At 31.6% G+C, this 21,196-nt stretch overlaps 1 protein-coding gene across 5 annotated transcripts in view; it reads right to left on the reverse strand.

Annotated features, from left to right (window-relative positions):
* Nucleotides 1-1,542: 1,542 nt before the first annotated feature.
* Nucleotides 1,543-21,196, reverse strand: part of LOC117107854 (microphthalmia-associated transcription factor-like) — a 46,164-nt gene continuing 26,510 nt past the window's right edge. For all 5 annotated transcript variants that reach the window (XM_033249655.1, XM_033249658.1, XM_033249657.1 and 2 more), the window contains 5 exons: nt 10,388-10,471; nt 7,395-7,590; nt 5,680-5,755; nt 4,723-4,870; nt 1,543-4,141 (listed from right to left, as the gene is read on the reverse strand). In XM_033249655.1, the coding sequence (XP_033105546.1) occupies nt 3,809-4,141; nt 4,723-4,870; nt 5,680-5,755; nt 7,395-7,590; nt 10,388-10,471 (837 nt within the window). In that variant the 3' untranslated portion in view covers nt 1,543-3,808. The remainder of the gene's footprint in view (nt 4,142-4,722; nt 4,871-5,679; nt 5,756-7,394; nt 7,591-10,387; nt 10,472-21,196) is intronic.

Consider the following 21,196-nt stretch of genomic DNA (forward strand, 5'->3'; position numbering starts at 1 on the left):
ATGGTTGTGGTATTATAGATGAGAATCATGAGATGACGGGATGATGATCGTATTAGTGATGAGGATGATGGTAATGATGATGATAATTACGATGGTGATGAATGAGGAAAATGATGGTGGTAGTATTGATAGATGAGAATCATGAGATGACGGGATGGTGATAGTATTAGTGATGTTGATGATGGTGATAATGATGATGATGATTACGATGGTGATGAATGAGAAAAATGATGGTTGTGGTATTGATAGATGAGAATCATGAGATGACGGGATGGTGATCGTATTAGTGATGATAATGATGATGGTAATGATCTGTCTCTTATACACATCTAGATGTGTATAAGAGACAGACACTGTCGTTTGAGAGACCTTAGCAACAATATCCAAGGGGCAGGGCTTAGTGGAAAGGTCCACTAATAAATGCCTGTCCAGTTTTTAACCGCGAATGGGTATCGTACTCGCGCGAATAAGCGCCCAGGCGCTTAAAATATTTGTTGCACTTTCTGAGGGGCGCTTATCACAATACAGGGCTGATTCTTGCCATAAGTGTTACATATATTAATAGCAACTAAATTTAAATATATAATATTCAGATTTACTAAGCACAGTTGATTGGTGTTGTCAATAATTTACTTTTGATAGTTGCTTTTTATTTTTTAATCTTTACTTTTATCGTACAGTATTTAGTTCTAGCATTAACCTTTCAAGTTTGATTTGATTTACGCAATAAGGCTTACTATTATTAAAATAACTATAGATTTTTCTATTTGTTTATTTGTCAAAGAACACGTCTTCGTTGAATAAGGGCCCGTTCGAGCGAAAAAATATCCGTGCGATTTTCCAGTTAATTCACCGGTACACACTTTCTAAAACCGCTCGGACACGTGCCTAATTACCTTACCATCTGGATTATCTGCGAAAATTTTGACCACCAAATTGCTGGGTAGAATTCCGTGTATGGGATGGCCTTGGAGCCGGAGACGATGATAAATCAACCTTAATTGCTTTGCCAAATGGTTCGTCCACAGCAAGTACCCGCTGTCGTCGCGCTCTTCTTCGCCTCCTCATGTTCACGGCGAAATCAAAGTTGGATTGGACAGTAAATCCATCATAACATCGCATCATTGTAGCCATAATGGTAGCTAGTAGCATAGCTACACGTTCAATTTGTAAAATTACCATTACAGTACAGTATTCAGAGAATTAAACTTCAATACAAATCGTTCCCGTGTATCGTTTAAACAAGCAGAAGTAAACAAAGAATAGGTTGATGGGATTGGTGTTTCTGAATGACCTTACAAAATTACTTCCGGAATAGTTTCGTTACACGGTATTCGACATGAGCTAAAATTTGCTCGAATGGTGGACCACCCGCTGTGTGCTCGGCGCGATTAACTGGTGAATTCACCGGAATACGGTTTGCGTTTTTCGCTCGAACGGGCCCTAAGAATCCATCGCAAAACAATTTCTTCACTCTGTAGAAAAAAACATTGATGGTGAACTAAAAAAACTTTTAGCAAACTACCCAATAACACATGACCGTTTTTCTTTTCATATTTTCGTTTATTCATAATTATGTATTTATGCTACCTTTTCTCTCATAGAATTGGAGCATTTTGTAAAAAAAAAATCCGATTTTAAACCACTAATTTGTGGGCATCTGTACAAAATTGTTTCAAGTTGCTTCATGAAAATGGTTTCTTGAAATGTAATATTTATATAACTGTGTGAGTTTTAGCACTCTACTCAACGATTCCATCAAGGAAAATCTGGTTACCCATATTTCAATATATGTACAAATATTTACAATTTTTCTCAAAATACAATTTAGTATAAGGTAACAACCTGTTGTGCTACACTTCTGTTTTTAAATCCTTTTTCTGAAATACACTGTATTCAACTCATTGTTCAGGCATCCTGGTTTCAGTCTTTTCTGGTTACAAATAAGAAACTGGGAAAATCTAGCCCTTTGCTAATATGTATCCATCTTTGAATATATAATCTATAATAATATAATTTATTAAAATTTCAGTTAATAATAAAATCCATCATTTGTAAACATTTTTCTACATTGCCAAATTTAAATATAGTATCTAAATGTTTAGCAGAAAGAATCACAGCAAATTTTTTTAAGCTATACACTTATTTTTCAACTTATATAATAAAATTAGCAATCACTGTTTTAAAACATTTTTAGGCCGGACACTCACTGCATGCACCGTATGATGAATCCAACCCTGCTTCCTGCTAGTGCAAGACGATGCAAAGCCATCTGCTGATTGTCGAAGGCCTTTTGAACGGATCGTCACTAAAATGATGCGTTGCCGGTGCGTTGTGGCGCTGCATTCTCCATAGTTGGGTGCAGTGAGTGTCCCGCAAGAAACACATCAATTCACATTTCATGTTTAAAGAAAGAATGTTGACATTTAAATACAGGTCAGGGTTCAAATCTATACATTTCATTCAACTTTGACATCAGTACAAAATTAAGAATTCTGGCAGAAACTATATCATTTCATGAGGAGTATATATATTGAATGTTTTTATGTAGTTTATATTATTTTTAGCAATAAATTGTGCTCAAAATCCCCATTAAAATCTTTTAAACAAATTCAACAGGGATTTTGCTCAAAATATTTGTTGCATAATATGAATAAGTAAGAACATTTGATTTAGCACAAACACAACAACTAATAGTACCCTACCTCAATCCACCCTCAATCACCAGTTGCATATTCTTCAATAAAGAATAATATTACAATCAAATAGTTGTAAAATTGAGCCAATAAAAATACCTTAAAATAGGTGGAATGTCTAAAAAAACTGATTTCAGAACCCCCAGTCTACTGGCTTGGCCTCTACTCATATGTACACATAAGGCACTCCCCCTCCCCCACCCCTTTAAAGGGACACAAATGCTAAATAAATTGGGAAAAATCATGAAAAAAAAACTTACTCTGGCAAGCTATAGTTTTAACCATTTTTAATACAAATACTTCAAGTTATAGACATGTTTAGACTAGCTAATCCTACTGGTAAAATTCCATATATTTGAAGCTATATTCTATTTCATTATTTTGAAAAGCAAAACATATAAACACATCAACAAGCAAGTCATTGTAAGAACACAAAGAACATTACTGTTCACAGCACTTCCTTCTACTGTTAATATACTTTCAGTTCATATTTGTGCTTGACATAATCCTAAACATACATATTTTGAAAATATATAATTTCAATATCATCTCAAAAACTCTCAGCAACTTTAGAATTTTATACAAAATAAAAGTAAACTCTTGCTATTGAAAACTGAGAACAACTTTGAAGCGCTATCCACTCTACCAAGTTTAATGTGAAAGGCTTATGTGAATTGTCTGTATATGGGCATGCTGATGTCTTATTACATCCATATTTATGCATGATAATTACCATACTCATAATGGGTGTGATGATGTCATATTACATCAATATTTAGGCAAAATGATTCCATATCATACCCAGATGGGAAAATCACATGTATTTATCACATACAATGTTATAGTATAGATAGAGCTTCACAGAAATAAAGATTTAACTTGTGCTCAAAGCATAGCGCATGAAAAACGTGCAGTTTTTATGCAGACTGTTGAAAACACTAGAATCTGCATAATATCCAAAGCTGATTACCAATTACTCAATCAAAACCTGTGTTTTTCAAGAAATATTTAACAACAATAATCATAATCAACCAGAAATGATATATTTACTGGTCTGTAAATAAAAATAAAAATTTAACGACAGGTAGAGGTCAACAGTTAGAGGTCAACAGTTAGAGGTCATCCATACTTGTTAAACTACTCTTTCGACTACTTGATGCAGATAACAATGGATCTGCCAATATTGGTGAAGGTTCGTCCATGTTCTCAACAACCATTGAGGATGGGTTCATGTCAAACGACATGAATGACGGCATCTCGGGTAGCGGTAAGTTATTGCTTAATGATAACATATCAAGTTCTGTGACTGGCTCGGTCTTAATTTTCAAGTCCATCATTGGATCTTCTTGAAGCTTCAGGAAATCTGTTGCAATGTTCTCTGTTTTTGTTTCCTCGCTAAAGGCTTTTGTTGGGATACTCTGTTGTTGACAGCGCATTTCAAGCTCCTGGTTTAAAAACAAAAGAATTTTATAAATAAAAAATGATTTTAATAATTTTAATATATAAATTGACATAAATACACCTTTATTTTAAACACCATAAGAGAGGAAGAGGTAGACAAGAAAAGTGGAAAAGCAGAAATGCTTTGTTTCTTTTTCAAATTAAAAATGTTCATTATATATTTTTCAGTAAGTAAATTTATAAATATTAATATTTTGTAAATTTTATTCTTTCAATTATACAATGTAGCTTTTGTAATATATTGTATATGTTATATTGTATAGCTTTGTATCCATATTTAGTATCTTAATGCTCTAATTATTAATTTCTTCTTAATATACTTATAATTGGTTTTGTGTATATCAGTAAGGTATTTTAAAATGTTGTGCATCTTGTTCTGTTTGGTAATCCCTGTTTATATTTTATATGTATTGTTATTCTTACACCCAAAAAAAATAAAAAATAAATAAATAAATCTAAATAAATAAATATCTGTTTGATGATATTTATTTATATATATGTATTGTTATTTTTATACCTAAATAAATAGATAAATTAAAATAAATAAATAAATAAATAAATGTACCTGTATTCTAAGCATCATCCGCCTATTCATGGCTTGAAGCTGTCTTTGTTTCTCAGCTGCTTCTTTGTATTTTGCTTGTTCCCGTTGTAATCTTTTGATGTAATCTACCGACGACCTCAGAATGGTGCCTTTGTTTTGACGTTGATCTCTGTGAGAATATTAAAAATCACACATTTATTAATTCTATCACGCATTCATCAAATAAGAGATGATCAACTGAATGTGTGACAAGACATTTTTCTAAAAACTTTATCTTTGTTATAGTTGTTAGCGTTCAATTAAAAATATGAGTGACAAAATATTTTCATCGCCAAGTAAAAAATGCATAAATGCATATTTTCTGCATACATTTGAATAGGGGTTGGTATTTAAAGTTAAGAACTGTTCACACTCTCTTTTAAGTGACAAACACCGGTGACTGTCCCATATTAGGGTGCAATATGATGTTATAATGAACCTATGGGTATGATGTAACAAAAGTCTATATATAGACAATCAGATTTTTGTCACATAAAACTTCATAGTTCAGACAGAGCATTGAGTCTGTCCAGACTATCAAATTTTATTTGACAAACAACTGTTGTATATCCACATATAGTCATGATGTGCCTATATATGGTCATGATGTGATGTCATCATGACCATATTTAGGAATGTTACATGTTTTTGTCAAATAATATTTGATAGTCTGGACAGGCCTTAGGATTTTTGACTCAGATTCCGATAACTTGATTGACATATCAAAATCCTACCATAAACATTGAGATGTTTTCCTTGTTGAACTTATCAATAGATGAATATGAATGCTCTCACTTTGTAAATTTACAGCCTAAACTTTGACCTTGTATAAAATGAACAAGTCAATGTTTTGAATGCAATTTTGAGGGGTTTTCCCGGATTTTAAAAACCAGATAGTACTTTTAGTGCGACAATTATTTACATAAAAGAGTTACTCACGGGTCAGCATGTTTTGGTATCAAAGTTCCTAACTCTTTAATTCGATCATTGATGTTGAAGCGTCGTCGTCTTTCGACTGCAAAGGAAAAACAAACATAATAATCATTAAGTCATTTGTCAAGTACATATTCATAGTAAAAGTAATACTTCTAAAAATATGGTAATTAATCAGAAAGATAAAAATCCCACTACTTAAATTCTTAAAAAATAATGTGAACATTTATTCTGATTGTGTACTTTTCATCAATTTAAAAGTTTGTATTTCTATCAATCATATCAATATACAACTGTATTTCAAATTTAACAACAAATTTAAATTAAATTTAAATTTAACAATACAATGCAAACAAGTTACAGTATTTCAAACATACCATCACTGATTATTAAATTAGACTAAGAAAAAATAAATGATTCATTAATTGAGGATGAGAGAGTTCACCAATGCAGATTAATGTGTGCTTCAAATTGCATTGTTTGAATTCATGTTGACTGAAATTAAGTTTCTTCCCTTTTTCTTAGGGAGGGGTACTTTGGTTAATGGATCTAGTCTTTGTATGAGGTGTATACTCTTGTTTATGTGTTGGGGACTTATTAGTCATGAAGGATAGCAAGTAAAGAAGACAACCTGGTTCAATCAACATACAAATTTGCTAATTACAAGCAACATGCTAAATAAGCAGGATAACTTGATTAAAATCAATCTTGTCCAAGTGGATACGGTTTAAACATGCTTAATGAAAAACGGAAGAGGCAACGAGTTTTACAAGGGGAAGAGATGACGAGTAATAACACCTTCATTCATTAGGTCGATGGGTTTTGAAGGCTCTAATTGAAGCCGGCTTAACCTGCAAATGTTATCAAGTCCCGGAGGACACGGCGCCCCAGTTGCTTAAATATCCGCATGCCACCACATCGTGCGGTCTCGCATCGCTGGTAAATTTCGACACTTATGCGACACTTGCTTGTCAGAAGTGATACTCCTTTAAAATGTATCAACAGGTTGTTACGACACCCTTCCGACAGGATCAGCGTGGTAACGATCAATGTTAAGAACTCATAAACAGGTACTCAAACATCACCCAGAATCCTAAGTCGGGGTAATAACCTCCTTTTGGTCACTAGGGTATTCATCACATGGCGTGGACAGCAATGTTTGTCCTCATTATTTCGTGTTCTGACATAAAGCTAATAAAAAATTTTTAATTGGATTTGTGTAGGAGAAAAATTGACCCACATACAGAAAATAGGATAGTGATTCAAAAAAGCTTGAGAAGTAACAAAAAGGAAGCAGTATAATCATAATAAAAATATTAGTCCCTCCCAAAAAAAGTTTACCTACAACCATATTTCTTGATCAGAATGGAGTGGTTGCAAGGAAAATGTTTGGCATATTTGAAAGCCAATTGTATTTTTGAGTTATACATTTGTATTTGTCATCAAATCTTTAATATCTTTCCACTGCATTATTTTTTGTTTTTCTGTATATGCTTGGGTATGTTTTTCCTATTTAAGTTTTTTGTACATTTGCTCCAAGTGCCATTTGATGAATGTTTTTCATTTTCAGTCCCTTAATATAAGCAATGCCTTCATTCTTTTAATCCAATCCATTTCATTATGTCACCATTATTTTTTGTAAGGAATACATTTTTATTTGAATGTATATATGAATGAATGACCTCCCCTTCACAAAAATAAAAATAAACAAAAGAACCTACTCATGTTATGGTTGTCTTTCTTTTGTCGTTCCTTCATGTATGCCACTCTTGTATGTTCATCGGTAAATACTAGCTGCTCTGGATTCAGTTTATCCAAGTCAGCAGGACATGAAGACGATGTCTTTGGAATAGCTGCAGGAGCAACCGACACAGAATTTGGCCCAAGTTGATCGAGGTACGTGTTTGAAACAGGCATCTAGCAATGGAAAGAAACACTTATATTAGCTGTACTGCAATGGCTTGGGTACTGAAGATTATCATTTGTACAAAGAGCACATGGCACATAGATTGATTGATTTTCAGTGCTTTATCAGATTTTGAAATTTGAATGAAATGTAAAAATAATATTCTGTCACTGTACCACATTAGGTATAAAAAGTTTATCATACTTTACGTACAAGGACGGCTGGTGTAGTCCCTAGGGAGGGGAGGATGTTGTGCTGGTTTTTTTAAACTATGGAGCCACTGACCAAGGGTAGTGTAAAAAAAAAAAAACCACCAGCAAATTGTATATCTAGGCAAGGCACGGTGTAAAACCCTATATAATTATCATTATAAAATGGATAGATTTCAAGTGTATCAAATAAAATAATTAAATTACTATTTATAATGCAAACTGGAAAAAAATTGCTAATCTTCTTCCTGCTACTGACAGTATTATAATGTTCATTAAATAAAAATAACATCTATTTGAATAAGATCAGCCTTGGTTAAGGTTAGGGGGAAGTAGCCAAGGAGAACACTACTCTCTTATTTAGAAGAAAATTATATGTCAACGTCAACTGAAACATTCCAGCCTAAATTAGTTTAACACTTGTAAACATAAATTAACTCTCTCTCTCACCCACGGCTAATTCATTTTCACTGTATATTTTCAAATGAAATAATAGGACTTATTAAGAATTACTAAAAATATTTTGTAGATTGTATAATGTCATTAGCCAGGAAGCCACATCACCAGACATAAATTATTAGTGAATTTTCAATTAATCTTTGATTTATTAATGAATTGGACACATCTGCTGCATTCATAATTATGACAAAAATTATATCAATGTCAATAATTCTCCCAGATGGTTATCTGTTGCATGCTAATTGCGGTATCCACTGCTATTTTGGGGATCAAAGTTATTCATAGCCACCAATGCAAACTTGGTGGTTTGGTAGTGTGATGCCAGGGTAGTATCTCTGGATATTGGGGTTCAATTCCCACTTGGATTATTTGCAATTTAATGATAAAACCAAATAATGGAGTAAAGCTATAATTTAATGTTAAGATGCTTGCCTCCCAATCCTAAGGTCATACAGTAGGCCAAATTTTCTTTTTTACCTGTATTTTAGCATTTGTTATGTATTTTAAGAATTGTAATTTTCTCATTTTTGAGAATGAATAAAGATGACTTTCCAACAAAAATCCTCACTTTTCACTGATAAATTATTAATGTGGATCACTGGTGTTATATAACACCGTTTTTCATTGTTTCCCTTTCTGCTTTTTTAACAATGACTTTTTTAGTTTGTTCCTTCTCTACAGTTTAACAAAACTCGGGAAATAATGTGAAGCATTATCTGATATGATTTGTAGATAAGGTACTGATACGAAGGATCAGATTAGCCAATCACTAACTCTTCCAGATGTTTATCTACTGATCTCTTAATCACATTTTGACTCCTAATCCAGTTCATAACTTTAAAATGGTTTAACATCCTGGTTTGGATATTATAGATTATGTTTAAACTGAATTAACCGAAATGAACCCTCAGTTAATTGTGCTACAAGATTTAACAGAATTCAATGAAGTTGATGGCAAGCCATTAAGTTGGACAAAAAAATTGAAGATATTTAGAATTTTACTATTTGTGAATTTTAATTATTATATGAAATGTATTTAAATTTAAATATAAGTAATATAAAATTTTACTACCATGAATGAAAGAATTAATTAAATATAGGTTTATTAAAGTAAATATGCGATACACACATTACAATGGCAATATTTATTGGGATGTTTTGCCTATTTGGAACATGAAAGTCATCTTTATAGAAGAGCCCTTTTTACCAAGGCAAAACTTACTAGGCCTATTTCTACCTAATTTATTTGGCACTGGGAAAAAGTTTTATTAGGACCATTTTTACCAGGGCCATAAACCAGGCCAAGTTTTATAAGGTCTATTTAACCAGGGCAAGTTTTATCAGGAACATTTTTACCAGGGCAATATTTACGGACAAGTTTCACCAGGACTATTTTGACCAGGGAAGTTTTATCAGGACCATTTTTATCAGGGCAATATTTACCAGAACAAGTTTTATCTGGACCACTTTTAACCAGAGTAATATTTACCAGGGCAAGCTTCATCACATTGTTTTTTGGATATAGTTTTATCAGTAACCTATTTCTCATGTATATTCTAAATGAGATCTAGGTAATAAGTATTATCAAATAGCTTTAATAGTTAAAAGCTACAGTAAATTAAGCAAACATTTGCCAGCATATGTTATGGTCATTGAGGCCTCCAACGACAATAGACCCTGGCACTTCCCGATACGGTATATCATAAAGTATAAATATATTTCCAGGCTGGCTTATAAAGTGCTTAAATATCATCTCATTGCTTTATATGCAGCTACTTATGGTTTTTAACCAACACATAATTTTGATCTATAATTTTTATTTCATTTTAAATTTATTTTGGCTGCCATGTAAAGGAACTAATTTCAATTTACTACTAATGTAATTTTTTCTCTACATGTTTTATAAACAGACTAATGCCAGTTGCAAATTAATAGAGTTGCCTCTAGGAAAATTACTAGTTGATAAGTTTAAGATATAGCTTTAAAATGATTATATAATAATGATTGTATAATATAAATCCTGAAAGATTTAAGAAAGTAACCTTAATCAAGAACATTAATAACTTTATGGATGTTAATATAGACACCCGAGAATCGGGTGTATAAAAAGAAAAAAGTATTACAAACAATTAAGACTTACTGTGTTAGGAAACAGTGGGTCTGTGTCTAGGAACCCAAAATCTATGCTGTTCGACTGAAGAGAAAAGAGTTCGTCAATGTCTACCTATGGGAAGGAAGAAAGCACAAGGTCAAGACATAGAACAATACTAGGAAGCCCTCAATACTAATGTAATACTCCTCAGCTTGCCAACAATACTTACAACTTGGAGGCTAGCTAACAATACTTACAACGTGTAGGCTAGCAAGCAATGCTTACATCATGGAGGCTCACTGCCAATACTTTATTATTTCTCTGGTAGATTACTTAAGGGTCATGCAGACTTCTTAGGCTAAACCTACCAATCTCTTTATGTTCAACTAATAGATTGTGTATTAATTTACCCAGACATTTTTTTGTCTTGTTTCCACTTCTATGCATTGTGTGAATAAATCTGAATCTGAATATAGTTCTTTTTTAGCCTTTCCTTACAGTTTCTTAAATCAAATGAATCATTTGGTTGAACATTTGGCTCATTTGAATACAATAAATATGCAAAAAGAAAACCTCAACATTCACTCTATGCTAATTTATCAATGTCGGTGAAAATCCTACAAACCCAGATCAAGAAAGTTGGTATCCCAATTGTTTCAAGGAAATTCCATACGGATATTTAGAGAAATGAACAATGCAATCAGTACTACATTTCGTAATGGATCACGACAAGGCGGACTCTGTATACACAGATTATATGTTATCACATTCTTGCACTCAAATGAAGATCTCAATCCTATCATAAAAGTAACACTGTCTAGCTTTAGTTTAAGGCTTTATTTCAATAATAAAAAAAAAAGAAAAAAAAGATGATATTCATTGATGGTTGATTACCCTTCCTAGTAACTAGACAATATCGTTCCAATTTTGATTTTATAGATTGAGAATTTTACTACCACAAATAGCTAATGTAGATGGACGGAAGAGCGGTCTTAGTACTGCCGTCTACCGTGCCATCTCCTTAACACAATGTGATGTTACGATATATAGATTTATCAGTACCTACAGTACTTCTTATGTACACATCCCCAGTCTAGTATTACAAACACTTTAGATCAAGGTATATTGAATCAATTAGATAAAATAAATACTTCATGAACACCCAAATTCACCCAAGTACCCATAAACATAGGTTCAAAGGTCAAACTTTACAGACTAATAATAAAATTATATAACTATACTCAACTACAGTAGTTATAAGACATACCACTCACCAGCTAAATATACCAAAACTTTTATAAAACTGTTAAACTTACAGACAATTGTAAAATGCTCTTAAAATGCTCTAGAATAACATATCCACCATACTGCTCATGTTCTTAATAATGATGAACAAGGAAGCAAAACCAAAATTCTAACCAGGAAATGCAAAAATGCAAATTTGATCAACAAAATTGAATATCTATAAGAAGTTGTCGATAACAATAATGAACATCATGTTTAGGTGAATGAATGCCATTTGTAATATTTTTTTTTCCTATAAAAGGGAGAAGGAACTAGGTCGAATCGTTACTGTGGCAGTCTGTTACGAAAAGCAACTTAGTTTGCATTGTGGCACACACTATGATTTGTCGGCGTACGACCGTTGGCCGACGGGTGCCCCGTATCAATTTCCAATTTGAGGGGCTGTGCCCGGCAAACGGTGGTTTCTCAGGGCTAGTTTATTCGACAGGATTCCGACTTCCTTGCATTCTATCTTTCATAAATTAACAGAGCCTTTGTCACTATAACTGTTTAGAATTATTTTGAAAGCTATGAATTAAAAAAAATTCAGACATTAACAAAACAAATCAGAGACAGCAATTAGTGGAAACCGTATACATAAAGGCTACAGCTATAAAACAAAAATCAAGGAATCATGTAAGCCTACCGTATTTCAAACTTTCTACAGTACAAAGACACACCTGAAATCCACCAGAGAAACTCCTGAATGTGAAAGATCTGTAAGCAGACGTTCAACACTTACTCCCAACTAGTATCCTATGGTTTAGTATTAGGAGCCGAGATTACTGGATTTGCCAGCTCAGCAGGCAATCTGCAGCTACACCCCCTAAACCCAGCGATAACATTGCTCTACATAACCCATGAACTTTATCACAGGCTTTATTATGCAAAGGTTCCACAGTTGATAATCCTATCACAATTACCTTTTAACCAAATATAAAAAAAATATGACAATACAGTAATTATAGAAAAGGTAACTACTTTACCCGGAGCTAAACATTTTTTTAAGATTGTACAAAACCTCTTGCCATTTTGCTCCTCAGAATACATTAATTTAATAATTTAACTTTTTATTTATAAATTTGGTTATTTTTGCACAAAGAAATTGAGTCAGCTTTGCTGTAACAATGTCCTCATGAAATATTGTTGAAAAAGTAAATAAATAAAAATAGAAGAATTTGAATCTACTTTTGTTATCATTTTGTTGGTAGGATTTTTAGAGACTTGCTTTATTTATTGTCTAAAACTCTGTAACTTGTGTTGAGAGAAATTTAATTATCAATTCTGAACATTGAAAAATCTTGATATTCATCAATTAATTGTAAAAAAAAATTGAATTACCTAGTAGAACACAAGCAGTCAATCATTGGTATGTCAATAAACTTTTAAGTTAGATATTACTTTCTGTATTCAATGTAAAGGTCATAATATTGAAGGCATGAAACTTGATACAGAATAAATATTGTAAAGGAGTATTATCTAAAATTATACAAACCCAATTCAAATAGACAAATGATAAAATTCAAGCAAATAATAGTAAGGGTCAGAAACAATTAACAAATATTTCTTTCTTATTTATTTTTCATTGTTGCTATGTTGTAGGTTGTAACATTTTTAAGTCTTATTTTAATGGCTTTCAGTCTGTTTTAAATGTTTTTAATAATGTGGTGTTTTTTTTGTCTTAAGTTTTATATATTATAATAATAGTAATGAAGAGTCTTAAATATGTTTATCTCAAATTATTAAAATGTTATGATGTCTTACCAAGGAAAGCAATTTTCATAAAAGGTAGTTTTCATGACAAATAAAGAACTTTATCAGTATTTCTAATGCACTAGTATCTGTCGAAGATGTTCATGGCCCATTGACACGTCTCAACGTCAAAACTTTTTAATTTTTGTATATAATTATTGATGTCGACTTTGATAATTATGGAAAAGCTATTGAGTGAAACATCTCAAAGCATGCTTGACTAATTAACTGTATATTAAAATGCTTTACCATAGAAATCATTTTGCCAGGAATCTGCCTTGATATTAAACATAATAATAATATCATAATACTATAGGAATAGAAAACTATCTCCTGTCTATCCTATGACACACCCTCCCAGTGTTTTTGATTCAAGGTTTTGGAACTTGAATTTATTAATGTTAGAACATGCATGCATACATACATACCGACTATATTTTAAAGCCAGGCTACAGGGGGAAACATCTTTTGATTGGATGTATTGTACAAAAAAATTACTCTAAGACATTGAAGGGGTGTATTATTTTTGTTTTTTTGCTCCTTTAAAGCCTGGTATTAAAGATGAAGTACAGTAGTTGTCAGTATTTCACTAACTAATCATTCGAGAAAAACAGTTATGAAAAACCCCAATCTTAAAACTGTCAACTTTCAGCGGAGAATGCTAGATTACTCACCTGTGTCTTGCCTGCTTTAGGCCAATATTTGAAGGCAAAATGTCAGTTTTACTACTCACAAAGCCTGGCTCCAAATCAACAGCAGGTAAAGATCTCCAAAATGCAGTCCGTGATTTTAAAAAACCACCATGTGGTGAGAACAAAAACCAGCCAACAAAGACAAAGTATTACAACCAGCAAGTTCACATCATTTACATATTGAGTGGTTCTTTTGATGGTACGGTAGAAACCTACCCACAAATAATGCCACATCAGAAACAAGCTGGGTATACTAGTACAGTATGTAATGTTAGTGGGACAGATGTTGATGAAGTTAATGAAACAATCCATTTTTCTAAACAATGGTTCAGTTATTATTCAAAATTGTTTGTTAAATTTCATGATTAAAATTCCTTATTCTATCACATATAATGTTCAAAACCACCAAAGTAAGAAACCAACAATTTATGCAACAAATTTAGGCTGTTGTCCCATGGACTGTCTACATACTAGTAGGGTATGATCGAATTACCATATTTATAAACACCCCCTCTACATCCTAATTTGGAAATGCCTCCCTCAAATAAAAGACCCACCCTAAACAAATCTAATGAAAGCAGCATCATTTTCAATACATTCTATTAATGTTCTACACCAGTAGAATTTCATGTTTTTCTAACATGATTGGGTCAAAAAGTCTTACTGATCAGGCAATAACACATTTTCACTGTAATTGTAATTGTGTTGTAGTGTTAAAGGGCACTGATTTGACACCAAAATAAATGCCTCCTTCAAATAAACACCACTCAAAACGCTAATCAAAAATAAACGCCTGGGGGCATTTATTCAAATAAATACTGTAAATTATAATAATCACCTTAGACATTCTATACTGGGTAGTTTCCTAAGGAATGTGTGCTTACAATAAAAATTTATGAGCTAAAAATGAATTACATTCAGGTTAGTGTTTGGATGGGAGACCGTCCTCGAACTGATCGGGTGCTTTAGAGCATTGGCACCAGCTTGAATCTTACTCCTCATTCTGGGTATCAGTTACTGGACCCAACTCTTTTCGGAAAAGTGATTCTCAACCGTAGGCCCAATGTTCACAATTGGCTCATGTGGAATTTAAACAACACAGTAAAACCTGACTAACAACTACATGTCTACTCACCAATGCTTACCATTCCACTATATTGACTGATAGATAACACCTAAAACTTTGTTCACTCTCCTTGGTCAGGTTGTGCCATGGAATGCAAATGCACTGATCGAAAATGTAAACACAAAACTTGACCAAGAGCATATTTGTCCTTTTTATTTTCAACACTTAATCTCGTTTTCAATAGTTTATCACCAAGGTCTTGTGGAAGACAAATACTGATTAAGCAGATTAGTTAAATAGCTTCACAGATTCCTTTCATTGTTCTTAATTGGTCGTTTCAACAAAGTACTAGCAATCGATTTCTATTATTAACAGAGAGGAAATGACTCCATGTTTGAGTCCAAACCTTCTATGCTAATACAAGTTCTAGGTTCAATCAGGATTGAAATACTTCAGGGCAATTTAAATTCACAATTTCTTCAAATATTAATAACATGAAAATGATTATACATACATGTACTTATATCAATTTTCACAGGAATAAATAAATAAAACTCTAAATAAAAGTACAAGGTAAGGTAGGCCTACTTTGCTATAAAACACAGAAAAGTATCAACATTTACTATAGAGGGCTCACCTAAAAATCCTATATAATCTGATGCAATATATTATAATATCTGCCCACACAATATTATAAATAGAGAAGTAAGGTGTTGCTATGGTTGCCATTATGCTAACAACATGTGATTTTGAAGGTTCCTTGCCAAGATATTTTAAACAAATCCAGCACTTGTCCAGTAACAAGTCTAGATTACCATCTTGGCCCAATTGATTTCCGCATTACCCACGAGACAGGAATAATTCTGCTAGATCTATTATAAGAAAGAACTCCACTATCATTCTAACTTGAACAAAAAGTCTTGATGATGGCTTTATTCATGTATCATAAAAAAATTAATAATAATAATTAATAATAACTAATTATATTTTGTATACAATTATTTTTAAAGGATATGAAGCCCTGTCCACACTATCAAATGTCATTAAGAAAAACATGTGACATGCCTATATATGGTCATGATGACATCATACCATGACCATATATAGGCACAACTTGACTATATATGGACATACAACATTGTTTGTCAAAGAAAATATGATAATCTTGACAGGGCTTTAAGCTAACCCTAGTTCTGGGATTTTGCATATTCTTAGTTCCCAGCAATTGTTATTAGAATAGTGTTCTGTAGCGAATACAATGAATGATTAAAGTAAAAGCTTAGTATAAGAAACTTTATAAGTTGTCAAATTCCTAACTGATCTCCACTTAAATTCAATGTCATAAAAAACAATGAATAAATTATGATAATGCCCCTTATTATAAGATCGACATATTTCTGATCAGAAACAAAAATTCTCAAAATATTTCAACATCTTAAATTGCACTTAGTACTAAATTGGCAATGAACTCATTTATTTTGTTCTCAAATCTGTATAATCAAATTACGAATTATAAAGAATTAATAATAAAATCATAAAATGTGAATTTTCAAAAAATCAATACAATATTTAAAAATTTATATGACCAATTAGTCAAATAAGAAGTCCTCAAATTGATCCTCATGAATCTATCTTCCCATTGTAAATGCTCACAGGGCCAATAATGAATTATTAAAGGATAATTAGTCAATGTTTGTATATGTTATGAATTTTATATCTGAATAAATGTAGATCAGAGGGCTCAATAGTCTTATCTTAAAAGATCAATTTCAATATGATCAATATGATCGGAAAAGGACCAATAGTTGGTTCTTAAAATATCAATAGGCAAATCCTAAAGGTTTAATAGGCAAATCCTAAAGGATCAATAGACAAAAACTTAAAGGAACAATGTTTATTTTCTTGAGAAACTAACAATAAGTTTAATATATAAAAAAATGTTAAATATTAATAATAAATCATTTTTGGGCAATAAACAAAGAAAGGATAATATAATAGTTGCTCCAGATTTTTTGTAGCATTGAATAATCACTTTGGGACATAAACTTAGACATGATTAAATCTAAATTTCTGGAATGAATATAACAAACTTTAAAATGATCTACTTGATATAATTTCATATGATCAAGTAAGGTGTTACTGGGAGACACAAACTTAAGTCAGAAGAAATCTGTAATATAAACTATGATTATGACTAAGAACACTTTTCAAAATTTGCTTTCGTAAGAGAGACACATTTGTCTGAGGGAATCCCGAGCTGTCATGTCTTAAGTAGGAATTTACGTCAGAAAACTTGGAAAGGTCCAACTCACCCACGTAAGAGATCAGCACATAGTGGAACAAGAAGAGTGAGTCGTGCATCTGATGTAAAAATTCAACCGGGGATCTGTGCCTGTTGGTAACGCGAGGGGTGGAGGTCCCCAAGAATTATCATCGTCAGAATCATGAGCTAAAACAAACTAGTTAAAAATAAAACTGCAAGCTAATAGTTATTACTCGCAATCAAATGATACAAACTCAATATTTAGTATTAAATAATGAAGGATGTGAACTCACAATCACAAGACCTTTCCTTCTAATGCTATTTATTTATTTATTAAAATTGCTATCGCAGATAAACCAATCAAAATATAGTAGCAGCACTACAATTTAGTGTTTTTTAAGCTTGTTTATTTTTTACTCTATTTGGTGTCAACTGACAAATAAAAAAGTAACAAACTAAAAATCGAAGTTTAAATAGTGAAAACAAATACCCACTATAATGTCCTAAAGATGGCCCAAAGTGTACTGTAAAACATTGGGGCTCTCCAATACTGTGAAGAGTTGAACCAACTTATAATCAGACACAAATTAAAAAAAAAAAGTAACCAAATAATGATTATTTATACTATATTTTTATGGTAAAGTTTGTCAATTTATAGTCATAAAATTTGACATTGTCTCTTGATTTTTAAACTTCAATCCAAGGTCTTTACGGAAACACTGCAAGCCCACATTTATGCTTAATTGCAATGTTTCCTATCATAGACAGAATGCTATCAATTATATCTAATCATATACAGAACATATAGTGTCCTCATCCATTTAAAACTTTTCTGACGATGATAATGACTAACCAATCATATTTGGCGTTAATGATGAGTCTGTATTAACATCTGGAAAACCTTCCTATGGTACAAAATACCAAATTGCTCAGATACATTTTATAACCGACTAAAAAGACAAGCTTTTGCTGATTTCACTACAGAAAATGTAAAAGACATACTACCACATAAATAATCAAATAAATACCACAATGAAATTAAATTTTGACTTGCAAATTTAAATGAACGATCAGTTACCAAATTTCAGTGAATCGCAGAAAAAAAATAGCTATCAATGATTTACAGACATAATATTAGGAAATTCCTGAAGTCTGCTGGCATTCATTGTATAGACTATACTACTGGAATGGAATTTTTTTAATTAGTTTTTTTTTTTCCAGCTAATAACCAATTAAAATAAAAATATTCAGCTATTATTATTCCTTTTTGAATATTATATTTTAGTTTTTATGTTAAATCTAGATGGCGATATATCTGAATTTTCTGTCAATATGGTATGGTAATGGCTGTGTATTTGTATGTATATATATAATATATTTATATATAATACAGGAGTATTTATGTACTTAAAAAGAACAACAATCAAAAACTGAGAAATATCAAAAAACTAACAAAGAGAAACAACCAAGGAGACAAGAAGACAACAGAAAGAACCAGAGTGCCACTGCTACGTTCACTTCGACCATAAGTAAGAAAAGTCTGGGAATGTTACATACTGTGTTACTTAAGTTTTAAATTGAAAAGGAAAATATTTTTTGATCTAAATTTTAAGTGAAAGAAAATAAAAATAAATAATTCAATATTACAAATTTATCATTCACTCTTTTAAGAATAATTTATATGTAGTTAAGCATTTTATATCATTTTATGATTCTGATTAATTTTGATTGGTTTTTTTTTCTTTTTTGGAATGTACTATTAGTATTATCATTATTATTTCATAATATCGTCGCTTACATCACGAACTAACACAATCAAAGTAGATTGTGTTAGTTTGTGAAATCAAGAAAGCGCGTCAAAATAAGCACAAAATTGCTTGACAACTAATACGCGCTCGTTTTGACGCTCTACTGTAAACTAACACAGTCTACTTTGATTGTGTTAGTTCGTGATGTGAATGATGATATGAAGGACAGGGAGCATATCTTGTTCGGGCCCATTCCCTATCTAGGCAATATATGTTATTTTAATTCTGTATACTTTTGCCAAATAAATATTATTATTAACTCAGCATGGGCATCGTCTTTGAACAAACCCTTTAAACCTTTTTTTTATATACATAATCAATATATATATAATCAATATTAAATAATGAATAATTTTTTAAATAATGGTATGAAGACACAACAAAAAATTATAATAGCTCGTATGATTTCAAAATGCCCATCAACCAATGACATCAAATATGTAATATCATGTGACAAGACATTACATGACCACTCATCATCTTGTCAGATCGCAAAATTAATTTTTAAGGAAGTGCAAAGATGCTGGGAAGTTGAACAAAAGGATATGGATATCACTAGATTTAAGTAAACAAATAAATATACCACAACAATTTAATTAAATACTCTTAAAAAACAGGAATTAGAATTTGAAACAGGGTCACAGCATCCCTGTTGCACTTTCAGTTTCATATTGAATTACTTCCTGTTGACATTACTGCATCTGCACAATGCAAACAACTTTATGAATAATATCTTTTAAACATGTATGGTAAAGGTTTATGTTAATTCTAGTATCAGTACAACATAACAGAATACAGAAACTTTATTTGTCCAAAAAAGGAAAATCGTTTTGTTGAGAAGCTGAATAAAGACACATAACCAGTCCATTGATTAAATGACTATCAATAAACATGTCTAATATCTAATATAAATCTATGGATAATTGGTAGCATTATCTATAAACTCATTTGTTTTGTTTATACTGCTGTGATGAGTTCTGAAGTGATGTCATAGATGATGAACAATTGATTAATGGTTCACTTTTCAATTAAATTTAGTTTAAAAATAAATATATAAAAGCACAAGTCCTGTGTACAATATCAAGTAAAAATGTAAAATTTATGTTTAATAAATAATGGAAAAAATGTTGCATAGTAAATTTAACAGTTAAGAATGAAAATTATGTACAGAATATAACATACACTGTAAAGGTAGAATAATTTAAATATTTTCTTAAGTAGTCTCCATAAAAAATTATATAAGATTATACATATGTTCTGAATTTCTAAAAAGTACCAATGGGATTAATAGATAACCAAGCATTTAATTTTGAATTTATGCTTTCCAGACGAATATTTGTAGGAATATGTCAAAATTGACATCGTAAGATTTTTAATATAAATTAAATCTGTTGACATAAAACGTTACGTCTGGATGCCTTCCGGTTTCCCAGCATACATTTCAAGCAACAGTTGCCATGTCAACGGCATGTCACACTAATTTTCCAAGGGGACCCAATTCTCCGCTGACCCAGGAAGGAAAACCACGGATCGCCTAAACAGGATGATTTTGACTTATCTAAATTGGAGATGATACTGATAAGGCAGGGCTAAAAATAAACAAGAAATGCAACAACCATTTGGCAGTTGAGCGAGGGGAAATTATTAGCGTCCCAGGTGACCAAATGTGGGGAATAAACTTCTTTGTGATCACATGAAAGCTAACAAGATATATTCAAGATATTAAATGCGAATGATGATGGCAATTTGCAAAAAAAAAATATCAGAAACTACTGTCAGAACCAGTTCAAAGAATCACTTCTTAATCTTATCAAAATTACAAATTATTTATAGGCCCAAAAAAAAAAATTGTGGAGTTCCTCCACTTTTTGTTAATTTAAAAAAAAATTAAACTTTTGTGCTAGTAATAATTAATTTACATAAAGAAAAGGAATATGAAAATTACAATTGCTATTCACACAATATGTACTTTTCTTAAATTTTATTTTTATT

The sequence above is a fragment of the Anneissia japonica genome, unplaced genomic scaffold (assembly GCF_011630105.1).
Source record: "Anneissia japonica isolate Jap-2015-1 unplaced genomic scaffold, ASM1163010v1 scaffold288060_len1141017_cov207, whole genome shotgun sequence".
NCBI lineage: Eukaryota > Metazoa > Echinodermata > Crinoidea > Comatulida > Comatulidae > Anneissia > Anneissia japonica.